We start from the raw sequence: 16,985 nt of genomic DNA on the forward strand, positions 1-16,985 counted from the left end.
AATTACTTTATTAAGGTCCATACATGCTAGTTTCCTAGACAGTTGTCAAGGTGCTCCTGGCCCTCAAAGAGACACCCTTTTGAGCTCAAGTATGGATCTTGGTGACCACCAGGGGAAATGAGCACGTCCACCTGGTCTTGGTGGATCACGTTTCCTGAGCATTCCATAAGAAGAATAAGCAGAGGATCACCATGCAACTGATGCTGCTGCAAAGTTGGGTGGCCCAGGCCAGAAATGAACACTAGCTGTGATCTCAGATGTGTTCTGGAGAAACTTTGGATGGCCTGATCATCAATATGAGATCGCCCTTATTTGTCAAAGACATCTTGCCTATGATTACAGGCATGGAAATAAATTAACAAGGTTCTGTAGCATTTTTCATGCAGGTAGTAAATCTCCAGTGTGGTTCTCTTAGTATTATTGCTGATTTCAGCCAACTTACCCTTCACCCTTCAATGTGAAAACATTAAAGAGTAGATTAAGATCTGTCTGAAGAAACAATCATCTAGAGATGTTAATCAGTCTAAAGCTGTGCCAATAATGACAGACAAAGTGTTTCTGACTGCTTTGCAGGTGTGCTGTTATGTGTTAAGACGCAGATTTGTCTTCAAAATTTCACTTCAGTCAGTTGGGAAATCCAAAGACAATAGAGTAACACATTACTTTGTGGTGCTCCAAGACTCACTCAAGAAGAAACGTGGTGGGGTCAGCCAGTGGAAAAGCTGTTTAGCAGTCTTAGATATAGATTCGTTTTTTGTTTTTTTTTGTAAAACATTATGAATTCAATCTAGATACTATATCATGACAAATAAATATTCCCCCTGGGTTATCCTCGTGCTTTTCTTTCACAGCAAAACCACAAAAACATGTTCCTGTATCAGTAAATAGCCGTGTACAACACTTTAACACAGACACTTCAACTAAGTGATGAAGCACCAGCACCAGTTCAGCCATAATGAATACCATCCATTCTACTTTGCCATGTTAAGCAACCTTGTCTACATGGCCAGAGGCATTGAAACAGCCAACAAAGTCAGGCTGGGTATTTGAAGGAAGTTCAAGCTAAACTAAGAGGGAAATACTGCAAGACTTGCAGCACACCCCCATTGAATTCTTCTCTGTTTGAAGTATCCTAATGTGGCAGTAAAAATATAGGAGCAAAAAACATAGTGCACTTTGGTAGGATAGAATACATCATTTGCAGTCAGTGTATGTTCATTTAACAGTGTACATAAGAATATACAGGAAGATGAATTGTTGTGGCTCAGGAGTTAGCACACATGCTCTAATACATTAAACTGTGCTGCACAGGTGGACATCAGGACTCTGAAAATGACCAAAATACATCTTTTTAAAATCTTTAAAGGAGCAATGTGTGACTTTTAGCGACATCTAGTGGTTCGGTTGCGAGTTTGCACCAGGTTTGCACTAAGGGCTCAGCCCACTGCTCACCCCTCCCTTTCGAAGAAGCTACGGTTGCTAAAACGGGACAAACATCTCGTCGGCTGAGACAGCAGAGAATAGCCAGAGTAAGCCAAGAGTGTGTAACATTGTCACTGTTTCTGTACCACAGTCCATTATAAACCACATCATGAATACTGTCTGTTTACAAAGCCATAGTCAGGTGAGGATCAAGGGTTTTAATATATAATTTAATAAAATAATAATCAGCTGATTGTCTCACAAACGTAACCAGCAGCACATTTCTCCCCACATACTGTAGCAAACCCATAATACAGCGAGGGAGCAGCTATATATTTTTTCTAACAGGGTAGTAATAGTTTAGCTGGCTAATATGAGCTGTTACTGTGGCAGAGCTGGGACTCGTCCGCATGAGTCCAAAGGTCGGAAGTGCGCGCGCTGTTACAATCATGTCATCTCCGCATCCCATAGATACTATTTACTACACACAATAGGCTTTTTTTCTCTGATTTTTAAAATTCTTCGCGATCGACTTTAGTGATAAAAGACTTTAGTAAAAGTCTCTATCGACAGGTTAGTGATTCCTGTAACGTACTGTTTTACGGTCAATGACATGAATACTAATCATCAGCTGTCTCACGAACGTAACAGCACATCTATCCCCACATAACAAACCCATAACACAGCGAGGGAGAACTAAGTTACATGAAACAATCCCAACTACATATTTTACACCACTCACAAGGGAAAAGTCACTACTCACGGAGTGTAAGGCTAGCTTCCAGCTTTCCGCTACTTCTCTTTCAAGGTAGTGATGAAACGCGTTCTGTAGCACTGTGTGTTCGCGTTCGGCTACGGTAGGAATATGACGTCACAACATGGCGACCTTCATAGAAGGGGATTCCCTCGGTTATGGAGCTATTAATGTCTCATTCTAAGGTAATAAAAACATTACGGCTAATTAAGTAAGTTCTTTATACACCACTGAAAACATAGTTATGGATGTCATATTGCATTTCTGTTAATAGATACTCAACTTTGTTACACATTGCACCTTTAAATGTTTCCACTCTCAAAAAAAAATGATGTCAGTTAAGAGGTGATAGTCATTTACTGACATCTAGTGGTGACAGTGAACAATTGCTAGTCCCCAAGTAGCAATTGTATTTTGTAGAATTCACAATTCAAAACATTATAATTAAAAACTATGCTACTGTTTCTGACATGTGAGGAGGTTTATGAGGTTGCATAATTAAAGTGATCTTAAAATAGAATTTGCATAGCCTTATATCAAGAATGGAGGAAGTTCTTTAAGCAATCAAAAAGCCTGTTCCATTACCAACATTTGCATCTTTGCACTTGAGAACTTGTCTACTTCCATCACATACTGTACATCCTGTATTTGGCCTAAGTGTTCAAGTGAAAACCTTTTGCTAACCTCATAGGACACACTTAAAACATACTAGTGTAAAAACGCAAGTAAAGTTTTTACATAGCTATATTTGCACTAAACTTCTAAATGTCTTTTTCTGTTAAAGTCATAACAACTGCAGAACTTTGGAATTGTGCACACGCTAATTTGCCCATTTTAGTAAATCTGGCCCTAAGTCTTAACTGGTAGGAAGAAAAATGCAGAAATAAATATTACAAGAGCACCAGGGCATGCTGCATTGTTTGAAGTATTTAAATATTAAGCATTGCTATTTTTGCGTAACTCTTACCGCAGCAAACCACTGTGTCCTCCATTATTTTTCAGGTGTGTTTTTTCATGGAAATGCATTATTCACTGCTGTAAAATAATGTGACTGAAGGAGAATTTCTATGCACAACTAATCAGTAGACAGTAATCGACTTTTTTCAATTATGTTTACACAATTTGTTGTTGCAACCCCATTATTAAATCATCTACAATGCAGCATCACAAATAATTCAATCACAAAAAGACAAAATATGCATATACACCATGAACATGTACCTGGACAGAGCAATGTTGTGTAATAACCTCTCAGTCGTCTCTGATAGGTCTGAAGGCACCAGGATCTCTACAGGTTGTATTTTAAGTACCCTGGACTCCAGCTCTGAATGGGCCATGTTATCTTTAAAACAGTCCACCATCACATCCCCGATGCTTGGCTGGACCACCTGAACTCAAAAAGAGAGACAGGGTTATAGTAATGAGCATTAAAAGTTATGAATATATAGGATTGTCTTAACCAACCCAAACTCTCTGTTGTATTCCAAGTAAGGGCGAGACACACCAAGCCGCCGGACAGCCGTCAGCCAACATCAGGCTGTCGTGAGTGTGAGGCTGGGCGTTAAAACGATAACGATAGTTTTCCCGATGTAATTTTTCGCGATAAACCGGTATCAAGAGTTCGATAAATGTTTGATCATGTTTATGTGCCAAAAGCAGAACGAAACTCATTTGAACCGTTCGCGCCGCACAGACTATTTATCCGCTCACCTCAAAGTCAAAACGAGCAGATGAGTTTACTCTGATCTACCTCGGTCACGAGATCCAGTTTAAAGGTAAAGTAAACAGCGCTGACGAACACTGTGCGCAACGATACAGTCAGAAGGCTTTTCCGTCAACAAATTCCCATCATTTACCACGGATTTACTGTAACGTTAGTCAACTAATATTAACTGCACTATGAAATGTGGGATTGAATTGTATTATATTACTAATGTAGACAATGTAAGGACTAATGAAATATAATACATTATTTAATATTGTATTTAGGCTACAGATTTTCATACAAATACTATAGAAACATTAAAGTAATATATTGCCATGATAGTGAGGTGCTATAAGGGCTATGTCCGGTTTTATCTGTGGTTATCATGATCTAAATGCATGATGACCAATGGTTAATTTTAATAAACTCAAACAGTCGACAGGATGCGACAACACAGTCGGCTTTTGTCACCAATATTTTTTTGATGGCGCCGTGGTGTGTCACAGCTCACCCAACACTACCAATTGCCACAATGATTTCTTACCACCATCCCTACAGTCAGCTCCTTGCTCTGTTTGTCAAAACTCTCGCTCACACACATTAGATAGTTGTTGCCACTGTCCTGCACCACATCTTCAGCCTGCTCCAAATCTCCAAGCTTCAGCAGAGGATTCACATCTGAGAACAAGGCAATGAATTCATTCATTTTGGGTTCTGTAGGTTACTAATAAAAAATAAAAATAAAAGATACTGGAGCTATTTCATAAATTGATTCCCTTCAAAATGTTGTGCCCACTAAGATTTAAAAGAAATTAATACTTTAATTGAGCAGTGATGCATTAAATTTAGCAAAAGTGACATTAAATGCTGCATCTAAGAATCAGTTTCCACAAAAATATTAAGCAGCCCAACTCTTGTTAGTATTGATAACAATAAGAAATGTTTCATGCGGACCAAATCGGCACATTAGAAATATTTCTAAACGATTATGTGCAGTGTTGCCAGATTGGATGGTTTTGAATTTGATTGCATGGATCAAAATTGATTTGAGCGGGTGGACAAAATTTGGGTTGGTTTAGGATCAGTTTTGGAGGTTTTCAAACATTTAAATTTTGTTAGTGGTTAATAAACAAAACTTAAGTGTGCATGTACTCCATTCAATCACTCATTATGACATTACTAAATACACACTGTTATCTCGGGACACTTGTCCCGAGAAAAATGGCGTTCGTCAGGTCCAGTTTTGTGTCCAGCCTCTCACGGGGATTTCGGATGCCCCAACGCCTGTGATGAGACGACTCAACGCCTGTGATGAGACGACTCAACGCCTGCGATATGTTATGGCGCCGTTTGATTCATAAACAATATTTATATTTAATATTTATATTTAAACAATATGAATGTAAGCCAGAGGAGAACTGGCCCCCGACTGAGCCTGGGTTCTCCCAAGGTTTTTTCTCCATCCAATCTGATGGAGTTTGGTTCCTTGCCACTGTCGCCTTGCTTTTGGCTTGCTTTGAGCTTGCTCAGTTGGGGTTATTTATTTAGTGTTTAGCAATGTTGTTGATCTGTGTTGTGCTACTTACATGTTATCACTGTGAAGCTGCTTTGATACAATCTGTATTGTGAAAAGCGCTATATAAATAAATGTGACTTGACTTGACTTGACACACGTCCACAGCAGAGTCAGATGCGCAAGTTCTCCTGCACGCGGATCATGCAAGTTCTCCTGTTGCTCTGTTTACTATTTGTCAAGTAGCTAGGGCTATTTTCGATTCTTTGCTTATTTGTATTTTTCATCACTAAATATCTGTACTTTAATTAGATGTGTTCCTATTTAGAATTTATGCTGCGCGTCTAAAGGGCTGTAGTCTGTATTTTATCTTTGTAACAGTAAGTGCCTACGAACATCTCTTGAAGCGGACTTCTGCTGACGAAACTGCAAACTATCTTCAGTAAAACTTAATCAATTCTTCTTTCCAACATTTGGTCCTTGGGTCCTAAACTGTTACCCCCTAACACAACGATTAATATGTTTTGACAGATTTCTGCATTATGTACTAAAAGAAAGACATACTATAGTTCATTTTGAATTAAAAACGCAGCACAAAGGTAAACATTATTATTATTATTGTCGTTCCTTTTTTGAACATGAATTACACATTTTGATATAGTGTGTGCATGAATAAGCATAAAATAGAATACATAGTTATCAACATTACTGCTTTTGCTGTATTTTTGATAAAACAAATGCAACCTTAGTGTGCAACAGAGCCTACTTTCAAAATTATCAATAAATCTTTTAAATCCCCAACTGTTAAACAGTAGTGTATGACACCCATCAAACAGTTGAAATCTGTAAACTGCAGCTAAATAATCTGGTCAACAACATAGATATTAAAATTAAGCTTAAAACAGGAATAAAAGGCAATTATGAATCTACCGAGTAAGAGCAGAAACAATACCTTCTCCCACAAGCGTGGATTTGGTGTAAAGTGCATGAAGTTGCCGTGTGAAGAGAGAACTCTTGTTGGTGCTGGAAGCTTTGAGGGCTGAAGTTTCCGTCTGCTTCACAACACCTACCTAAGAAATTAGGCAAGAAAACACTCTTAAACTCACTGAAAAAACAGAAGATAAAAAATAAAATGGGGTGTTGTTGTTACACAGATTTACTTATTTCTACATGACAACTTTGCAGCATAATATTAATTAGGAGAACATCAGTGACCTTATAGCCCTTAGAGACCAGTCGGCGAACATGTACAAACAAGCGATGAGTAGGGATGCTGGCAGTCATGAAGTTATGGTCCAGATGACAAGTGATATTGAGTTCCTTTGCAGCGATCTATAAAAAAAATGTGGTAGGGAAAATGTCATTACATTACATTGATAGTTCACCCAAAAATGAAAATTCTGCATCAAGCAAACACGCTTGAACTTCTGTTTATCATATTTAATGAGCTCTTTGTGAGTTAATTAAATCGGTTTATCATATAAAACGATTGTCTCTTCAGAAGATTTGAATTAATCCGCACAATTTAAATCTCTTAATAAACTTTTTCTTGAAATATTTGGAGAAATATACAGTGGGGAGAACATGTATTTGATACACTGCTGATTTTTCAGGTTTTCCCACTTACAAAGCATGTAGAAGTCTGTAATTTGTATCATAGGTACTCTTCAATTGTGAGTGACGGAATCTAAAAAAAAAAAAAAAAAAAAATCCAGAAAATCACATTGTATGATTTTTAAGTATTTCATCTGCATTTTATTGCATGACATAAGTATTTGACACATCAGAAAAGCAGACCTTAAAGGAGAACTCCGGCGCAAAATGAACCTTTGGTCTAATAAAACATCGGTACCTAGTCACCCGTTCTGAGATTTGTTTTTGTGATAATCGAATGTAAAGAGCTTTATCTCTAAAAACTGTTTAGCGTATAACGCTAGTACTGGGGGCATTTACTAAGTAAAAAGAAATTGCTAGTTTATACCACTAACAAGGCTCAAAATAGCCCCACACACAGTAACATAATGAGGGTCCCTACATGCAAAGAACGTTGTAAGTGTACAGACCGTTTAATAAGAAGATACTTTATAAAGACAGTCCACTTCGTGTATACAGGCGGCGCCATCTTTGGAAAACTGTCACAACATGTCGAACCACAAACATCGTGCTGAGTGAGCTGAACTGTATGAACGGCGTTCGTGGTCCGACTTATCGAGTCTGTTTTCCAAGATGGCTCCTGTATGTATACACGAAGTGAACTGTCTTTATAACTCATCTTCTTATTAAACGGCCTGTACACTTACAAAGTTCTCAATGCTTCGTTTTGCATGTAGAGACCCTCATTATGTTACTGTGTTAGTGTGGGGCTATTTTAAGTCTTGTTAGTGGTATAAACTAGCGATTTTTTTTTTACTTAGTAAATGCCCCCAGTACTAGCATTATACGCTAAAAAGTTTTTAGAGATAAAACTCTTGAGTCTTTACATTCGATTATCATGAAAACAAATCTCAGAGAACGATTGACTAGGTACCGATGTTTAATTAGACCAAAGGTTTATTTAGCGCCGGAGTTCTCCTTAATGTTTGGCACAGAAACCTTTGTTTGCAATTACAGAGTTCATTCATTTCCTGTAGTTCTTAAACAGGTTTGCACACACTGCATCAGGGATTTTGGCCCACTCCTCCATACACACCTTCTCGAGATCCTTCAGGTTTCGGGGCTGTCGCTGGGCAACAAGGACTTTCAGTTCCTTCCAATGATTTTCTATTGGGTTCAGAGCTGGAGACCGGCTAGGCCACCCCACGACCTTGATATGCTTCTTAAGGAGCCACACTTTAGTTGCCCTGGCTGTGTGTTTCAGGTCGTTGTCATGCTGGAAGACCCAACCACGACCCATCTTAAATGCTCTTACTGGGTGAGGTTGTTGGCCAAGATCCCGCGATACATGACCGCATTCATCCTCCCCTGAATACAGTGCAGTTGTCCAGTCCCATTTGCTGAAAAGCATCCCCAAAGCATGATGCTACCACCCCCATGCTTCACAGTAGGGATGGTGTTCTTGAGATTGAACTTATCCTTCTTCCTCGAAACACGGCGAGTGGAGTTTAGACCAAAAAAACTCTATCTTTGTCTAATCAGATCACATGACCTTCTCCCATTCCTTCCGTGGATCATCCAGATGGTCATCGGCAAACTTCAGACTGGGCCTGGACATGCGGTGGCTTGAACAGGGGGACCTTGCTTGCGCTGCAGGATTTTAATCCTTGATGGTGTAGTGTGTTACTCATGGTTTTCTTTGAGACTGTGGCCCCAGCTCTCTTTAGGTCATTGACCAGGTCCTGCCGTGTAGTTCTAGAATGATCCTTCACCTTCCTCATGATCATTGATTCCCCACGAGGTGAGATCTTGCATGGAGCCCCAGACCGAGGGAGACAGGCCGTCATCTTGAACTTCTTCCATTTTGTAATGATTGCGCCAACTTTTGTTGCCTTCTCACCAAGCTGCTTGCCTATTGTTCTGTAGCCCATCCCAGCCTTGTGCAAGTCTACAATTTTATCCAAGATGTCGTTACACAGTAGTGTTGCACAGTGGACCGGTACTTCAAAAGTATTGCGATTCACGGAAATTAAAAACCTCATGATACCTAAATTTATTAGTATCGATTCTTTTATGAATGACCGCGTTCCAGATTTGGAAGAGACGTATTTCATGATGGTGTGTGCAAAGCACGCTTACAGTGCCTCCCCATGGACGTTTGTGTTTTTTCTCCTCACGCATGCAGCAAAGAAGCTGCAGCTGTCATGAGACAAACACTATTTGAGGCCGCGAGGGCCGGGTTTAAAAGTTATACATATACAAGTTCTTAGCAACACAATCCGGCGGACTGGTGTGCAGACGCTCCCCGCTGCTCAAACTGTGCAGAATAGTGTCCGCAACTGCGATAGATTGAAGTGAGCATTGAGAGACGATGGTGCGCGACTGCGCAAGCCGCAAAAGACGTTGCCTGTATACCTGTATACATGCAACTGATATTAGCGAAAAAGAGCGTTCCACTAGATTTAAAAACAAAAGATTTTAGCACCAGATCTCTTAATTAATGAATAAAGTCTCTTAGAAATGAATGCTCTGCTAGTTAACTGGAAATGTTTTATTTATTTATGTATAAGGTGTACAACTTTCCCCCCAACTTTCATAGATAGCATTAATAATTTGCAAGCTGCAAAAATAAAGCATACAAAACATCAGCTAAAATGATCTATAGGCTAAATGATTATAATCAGAGCATTTGCTTGTTTGTCAGTGATTGATTTATATTAGGTTATTTCAGCATTTAAAGAGCACAGACCTACGCAAAGGTGGTGCATGTGAAACGCCTTTTCAGGAAAAGTATCCAAATCGCAATTCTTGACTTGATATCGGTATCGAAACAATAATTTTGGTATTGTGACAACACTATTACACAGCTCTCAGGTTTTGGCCATTATGGAAAGGTTGGAGCCTTTTTGATTGAGAGTGTGGACAGGCATCTTTTATACAGGTAACGGGTTCAAACTGGTGCAATTAATACAGGTCATGAGTGGAGAACAGAAGGGCTTAGAAACAAACGGGTCTGTGAGACCAGGGAATTCTTACTGGTTGGTAGGTGATCAAATATTTCTGGATTTTTGTTTTAGATTCTGTCACTCACAGTTGAAGATTACTTATGATAAAAATTAAAGACTTCTACATGCTTTGTAAATGGGAAAACCTGCAAAATTGGCACTGTTTCAAATACTTGTTCTCCCCTCTGTATAGCCCCAAATACTCAAATACTTGTTCTCCCCTCTTGAAATATTTGGTGGAATAGCCTTTCAATGGAGGGTAACATATAGTAGGAAATACATATATAGCGTAATATGTAGCATAATGCATCACCCAATGTCTGATAATTGTGATGGCCTGCTCTAGTTCTTACCTCTGCATCCTCACCAAAGAACCTGTACTTATAGCCACACTCAACGCAAAGCACCGTGTCCACATGTTGCTTCTTGATCTCCATGTACTGTACTTCTAGAGGAGTGTATATGGTCTTTGTTCTCCTGTTGGGAACGCCAGGCTCTTCTGAACTTTTCCCGATCGCAGTATTCTTAGAAAACTGACTAAAGGAAAACTCCTGGAAACAGAAAGAGGAAAAACTTCATGTGTGAATGGCAAGCATTTGTGTCTTCAGTTCATTACTCTTATAATGTGATTAGATGAGCCTTTTGTATTTTAATTTCTGCGCAAATCAAGTAGTTTATAAATATGTAATCTGCAATTATAAAAGCTGAGACAAAGAACACTCTTTCGACGGGCAACTCATACAAGTATTGCTTAAAAAAATCAAACCTGCTTGATCTTAGTAGGCTCTTCTTTGACCTCTTCCACCAATTCAGATGACCTGTTCTTCATGATAATATCATATTGCTGCATGGTAGATCTCTCAGCTTTTCCAGAGTTTGAAGGCTCCATCTCCATGCCCTGATCGGAGACTCGGATCTCTGAATTCCCTGGGCAGCTGAAATCTTTAAGCCTTGTCAGGGTGGCATGGCTGACACTGGCTCTGGGAGATACCATCTTATCTATTGCACATAAGAAAGCATTAATGGAAAAAGGAATGTTTGGAAATGCAAACTGATATTTCCAACCAACACATTACAGCAAAAGATATAAATAACTGGCATTTAAAATATCTGGTGAAAATACTAACATGCCTAAGTACTGTATATTTACCTGCACATATACACTATCACGTTTAGGACATTCATCCATCACATAACCTCTTCTAAATTAGAACAGTTTTTTTATATTTAAAGCTTTTATTGAGGTACATTACAACTGTAGAATTCAATGTACTGATTTAAAACTGTTTTGTTTTTTAAACAAACCATGACACTGTCTGACAAACGTAGATACAAAGATAAAAAAAATTATTTTTTTATTTAACCTTTATTTTACCAGGTAGGCCGATTGAGAACAAATTCTCATTTACAACGGCGACCTGGCCAAGATAAGGTGATAAAAGTGCAAGACAACAATAAGTTACACAATAAATACACAGGGCACAAAAGACAGACAAAAAAAAAAAAAAAAAACACAATAAGACAATACGGGTTCAAGAAAAAGTACATATAACTCTATTAGGTAACCAAAATTAAAACACTCAAATGTTTTATGATAAAAAGGTATAAATAAATAAAATCAACTCTGACAATAGTGCAGCTGAACGAGGTCCATTGTATCATGCTGACAAAAGAAGAAAAGGCTAAAAACAATTAACAGGTACATATATCAGTCATGTGTTCCGAGAGAAGTTGTTTAAAGGCAACAGTTGATATAAGTGCTTCAAGTTTTAGGGTTTTTTGTAATTCATTCCAGTCCTTAGCTGCTGCATACTGGAAGGATTTTTGGCCAAATGCTGTGCGGACTTTCGGGGTGACTAAGCCAATATACCTATTAGACCGAAGACTACGAGATGGTAGAGCAATTGAAACTAAACAACTTAAGTACGACGGGACTTTGCCAAGCAAAGACTTATAAATAATTAGTTGATACAGAGAAAAAAGCAGATACAGAGAAAAAAAACATCAAAAAAAATATTTTTTAAGACGGGTCAGTAAAAAATAACTTGAGCTCTGCTTAGTGTGTGATCTGTGAATGCCAGAAAATACATTTTTAGTGTTATGAAATCAGCATAAACAAGCATCTTAGGCTGATCATGCACTTGTTTTTTATACCATACAATACAAACCAAAAGATTTCCTTTTTCGAACGTTTTGTACAGTGTTGTTTAGTGAAGTGTAGTTTAAAAAGCATAGTTACAACATTACAACTGTAATAATTAAACTTTGTTTGTGTGTGTAAAGCCTTTCTGACATTAAAAAAATTGGCTAAAACAAAAACTATATGAAAAATAATGGTGGGTCGGTGAAAAGATCCATTTCAAATCTGTTGTTGAGCCCTGCTTAGTGTAAATGCCATACCAGAAAACACATTTTTACATCTTATGAGATCAGCATAAACAAGCTGCTCTAACGGGAAATGTGCAATGCAGTAAACAAATCAGCTGACAACAACAAACACTACAATAAACATAATGAAAGAATGCCGTGCATGGTGCATGTCCTTACAGGTGCTGGGGGTCAGCATGCACTCTTCATCTTTCTCCTCCTCCACATTGTGAGAGAGTTTGGGTCGTTTCCCTGAGGACATTCCTCCATCACATAACCTTTTCTAAATCAGAACAGGTTTACATTTCAGTCGGTGCTGCTTTGAAACAGCAAAAGCTTCGTGCATGCAATGCATATTGTTGACATGACTCTATTGTATGATTGGAGTGCAGATTGTTTACAAAGTAAACAAGCTATCGGTTCTGAATATATAAAGCTCTTACCTTTCCTCTGTCCTCATGGCGTTGGTCTAGGCAGTTAATCCCGGGTCGGTCAATTGGTTGAGATAGATCGCTTGCACTTGTGAAGAATCTGCTGATAGTTGTCTGTGTGCTGGACTTTTTGGAGGATTTGAATGCAAGCACACGTTTGACACTTGTATGCATTTTAAAGCATTGCCTGATTATTAACACATGGCCTGCAAAACTTACTTTGTTGTTTGAATACAGGCCCAAACTCTGATAATTAAAAATAGTCTCCTGATAAGAGACTAGAACAGCTGATCATGTTGGCGCGCGAGTGATGTGTCTATTTCTCGCGCACGCGAATTTACTACTGCACTGCAGAGGGTCAAAGATGCGGTACATGTGCGCAGTCGCTGCTGCTGCTGTAGTGCAGCGGGTGAAAGCAGCGTTACATATGTGCAGTCCACGATTTGTAATCACACACACACAACATAATACCAGAGAATGTATTATAATGTATTATAATCTCTGATAATGCTGATTTAAAGGGTTAATTCACCCAAAAATAAACATTCTGTCATCATTCATTTACCCTTATACTCTTATGTTGTTACAAACCTGTTACTTTTTTTCTGTTGAACTACAAAGCTATTTTGAAGAATGTCAACCAGACAGTTGAGTTGATGGTCGCCATTGACATCCTTTGGGAAAAAAAATACTAAGTTACTGATATTCTTCAAAATATCTTAATTGTAATTCAACAGAAGAAAGAAACTCATACAGGTTTGGAACAACATACATTTGTTTGTTTATATTATTACAAAATGTAGGTTTAACTATGTTTTCAACCAGCTCTAACTCTGATAAATGTGACTATGAGACAGGAACATATTAAGGTATTATAAATATTAAATCTAAATATCTAAATTTTTATTTATTTAATCTTGTTTTTTATTTAATATATATACTCACCGGCCACTTTATTAGGTACCCCATGCTAGTAACGGGTTGGACCCCCTTTTGCCTTCAGAACTGCCTCAATTCTTCGTGGCATAGATTCAACAAGGTGCTGGAAGCATTCCTCAGGGAGTTTGGTCCATATTGACATGATGGCATCACACAGTTGCCGCAGATTTGTCGGCTGCACATCCATGATGCGAATCTCCCGTTCCACCACATCCCAAAGATGCTCTATTGGATTGAGATCTGGTGACTGTGGAGGCCATTTGAGTACAGCGAACTCATTGTCATGTTCAAGAAACCAGTCTGAGATGATTCCAGCTTTATGACATGGCGCATTATCCTGCTGAAAGTAGCCATCAGAAGTTGGGTACATTGTGGTCATAAAGGGATGGACATGGTCAGCAACAATACTCAGGTAGGCTGTGGCGTTGCAACGATGCTCAATTGGTACCAAGGGGCCCAAAGAGTACCAAGAAAATATTCCCCACACCATGACACCACCACCACCAGCCTGAACCGTTGATACAAGGCAGGATGGATCCATGCTTTCATGTTGTAGACGCCAAATTCTGACCCTACCATCCGAATGTCGCAGCAGAAATCGAGACTCATCAGACCAGGCAACGTTTTTCCAATCTTCTATTGTCCAATTTCGATAAGCTTGTGCAAATTGTAGCCTCAGTTTCCTGTTCTTAGCTGAAAGGAGTGGCACCCGGTGTGGTCTTCTGCTGCTGTAGCCCATCTGCCTCAAAGTTCGACGTACTGTGCGTTCAGAGATGCTCTTCTGCCCACCTTGGTTGTAACGGGTGGTTATTTGAGTCACTGTTGCCCTTCTATCAGCTCGAACCAGTCTGGCCATTCTCCTCTGACCTCTGGCATCAACAAGGCATTTCCGCCCACAGAACTGCCGCTCACTGGATGTTTTTTCTTTTTCGGACCATTCTCTGTAAACCCTAGAGATGGTTGTGCGTGAAAATCCCAGTAGATTAGCAGTTTCTGAAATACTCAGACCAGCCCTTCTGGCACCAACAATCATGCCACGTTCAAAGTCACTCAAATCACCTTTCTTCCCCATACTGATGCTCGGTTTGAACTGCAGGAGATTGTCTTGACCATGTCTACATGCCTAAATGCACTGAGTTGCCGCCATGTGATTGGCTGCTTAGAAATTAAGTGTTAACGAGCAGTTGGACAGGTGTACCTAATAAAGTGGCCGGATATATATATATATATATATATATATATATATATACTGTATATATATATATATATATATATATTTTTTTTTTTTTAATGTTGCTTGTCCATGCACCCCCTAGGCCCTACCAATTCCTTCCAACACCCCCCGGGGTCTTCAGACCCGTTTATAAAAAAATAAAAAAAACATCTGCCATAAGTGACATCTCACTATTTGTCTGTAACCATCATGCATCTGCTAATGTATAAGGTGTATTTCACCAGCATTCTGTTAACTAAAACTATTAAAATATTTTTTTAGTTTTCATTTTCTGTAATTGAAATAAAGTAAAAAGAAGTAAAAAGCTGAAGTAAAAAGTATAGAAATATTAGATGAAAAACTTAAATGAAATCTATAGAGAAAAAGTAAAAAATTATGATAAAAGCACATAAAATTGCTCAAATTCACAATTAAAATATCTAAAATGAAAATGGCCTATAATTCAAAATATAAAAAACAAATAGTACTAAAATAAACATTGAAATTAGTATGATTAAGCCTAACTGAGTAAAACAGGTTATGTGGGAACGTTGTTTTTGGGGGAGGTTGAAAAATATTAGGCTTTGGTGCAGGCAAAGAAAGACGTTTTGCTGTTTTCAGACTTCTGAAGTATATTGACTTGACTGCAACATGCAGAGGATATTTAGCCTAGAAATCTAGACGCACCCTAGCGGCAGCAAAAATTATTTTGCAGCAAAGTGTTTAGGTCTTGATGTAGGTCTGGCATGCCAGGCTAGAGGATATTAATAATAATTAGAAAAAGCAGAGATTTCAAAACTTTTTTTTTTAATTATTTGTCATGAAAGACTTTTCAACAATTGGATTGAGAATAATTACATTTCAGCTCACCGACAGTGGGGGCTCTATGTGAAATTGTACACGGAGCAAGGACACAAAAGTAAAATGGTAACACAAGAGCACCAAACATTCAAGACATTTCACCATAACCTCTGTAACCTGATAACCTTATTTCAAATGAGGGAGAAAACAAATCTGACACTTTTTAAAGGAATAGTTCACTTAAAAGTGACAATTCTGTCATTTACTCACCCTTGAGTTTCAAATCTGTATAAATTTCTTTATACTGCTGAACACAAAAGAAGATATTTTGAAGAATGCCATTGGCTTTCATAGCAGGAAAAAAACAAAAAAAAAAACAATGGAAGTCAATGGGGTCCAAGAACTGTTTGGCTACCGAAATACCTTCTTTTGTGAGTAAATGGTGACAGAATTTTCATTTTTAGGTAAGTGAACTATTCCTTCAAGGTGTTGACAATTCAGTTTCCAAAATATATGTTCAACCATATAAGCATTTCTAAATAGTAAATGAATGACCATCAAAAATAAAATCCTGAAATCATATATCACTTTCTACATAACAGAGCTTACCCATGATGAAACCAACATTTGATTCAAATTTAAAAAAGATATGATATGAAAGTGCACATCAAATACTCATATATTACAAATGCATCATGATACTGAAGCCTGTTGTTTTTCTGTTGAGGCAACAAAAAAGAAATTGAATTGCATAGAAGCCTTTACTCTCTAGTCATCCAAAACAATATAAGCTACCTCTTTCAATACCAAAAAAAAAAAAGAAGAACATAATCTTATTGTGTGTTGAAGTACATAATCTTTAAGTACATTAGAAGCCACTCAGACAGTGAAGTGAACATAGTGTACCAGGTGAGGTTATCTAAAATGGTATTCACATACAGTACAGTAATCTCTCTAGGGATGGTTTCATGATTGACTATATTTGGCCTCAAAATAAATAAATCACACAAGGATAGCAAGTTTTCATTTAAAGATTAAGTTTTCAGATATATTCATAGAGTTCTTTGATAATGCAATCACTAAGCTACTGTTAATTGTATTGATAAAGTAGGCATTACTATAGCAGATAATTGCCCGGTATGGCTAAGAAACCCCTGAGCACACACTTCACACCAACACGATTCAAATATTGAATGAAAACACTCCACGCTTGACCAAAAAAAAAAAAAAAAAAAAAAAAAA

General features: G+C 38.1%; 1 protein-coding gene across 1 annotated transcript in view; it reads right to left on the reverse strand.

Moving 5' to 3' along the window:
• Positions 1-13,123, reverse strand: part of msh3 (mutS homolog 3 (E. coli)) — an 84,866-nt gene extending 71,743 nt beyond the window's left edge. The window contains exons 1-8 of the mRNA XM_039662465.2: positions 12,803-13,123; positions 12,540-12,642; positions 10,759-10,991; positions 10,346-10,543; positions 6,610-6,726; positions 6,347-6,464; positions 4,426-4,559; positions 3,398-3,564 (exon numbers count right to left, since the gene is read on the reverse strand). Coding sequence (XP_039518399.2) covers positions 3,398-3,564; positions 4,426-4,559; positions 6,347-6,464; positions 6,610-6,726; positions 10,346-10,543; positions 10,759-10,991; positions 12,540-12,642; positions 12,803-12,964 — 1,232 coding nt within the window. The 5' untranslated portion in view covers positions 12,965-13,123. The remainder of the gene's footprint in view (positions 1-3,397; positions 3,565-4,425; positions 4,560-6,346; positions 6,465-6,609; positions 6,727-10,345; positions 10,544-10,758; positions 10,992-12,539; positions 12,643-12,802) is intronic.
• Between the last annotated feature and the right edge of the window lie 3,862 nt (positions 13,124-16,985).

Source organism: Pimephales promelas, chromosome 4, assembly GCF_988280905.1.
Source record: "Pimephales promelas chromosome 4, fPimPro1.hap1.1, whole genome shotgun sequence".
Taxonomy (NCBI): domain Eukaryota; kingdom Metazoa; phylum Chordata; class Actinopteri; order Cypriniformes; family Leuciscidae; genus Pimephales; species Pimephales promelas.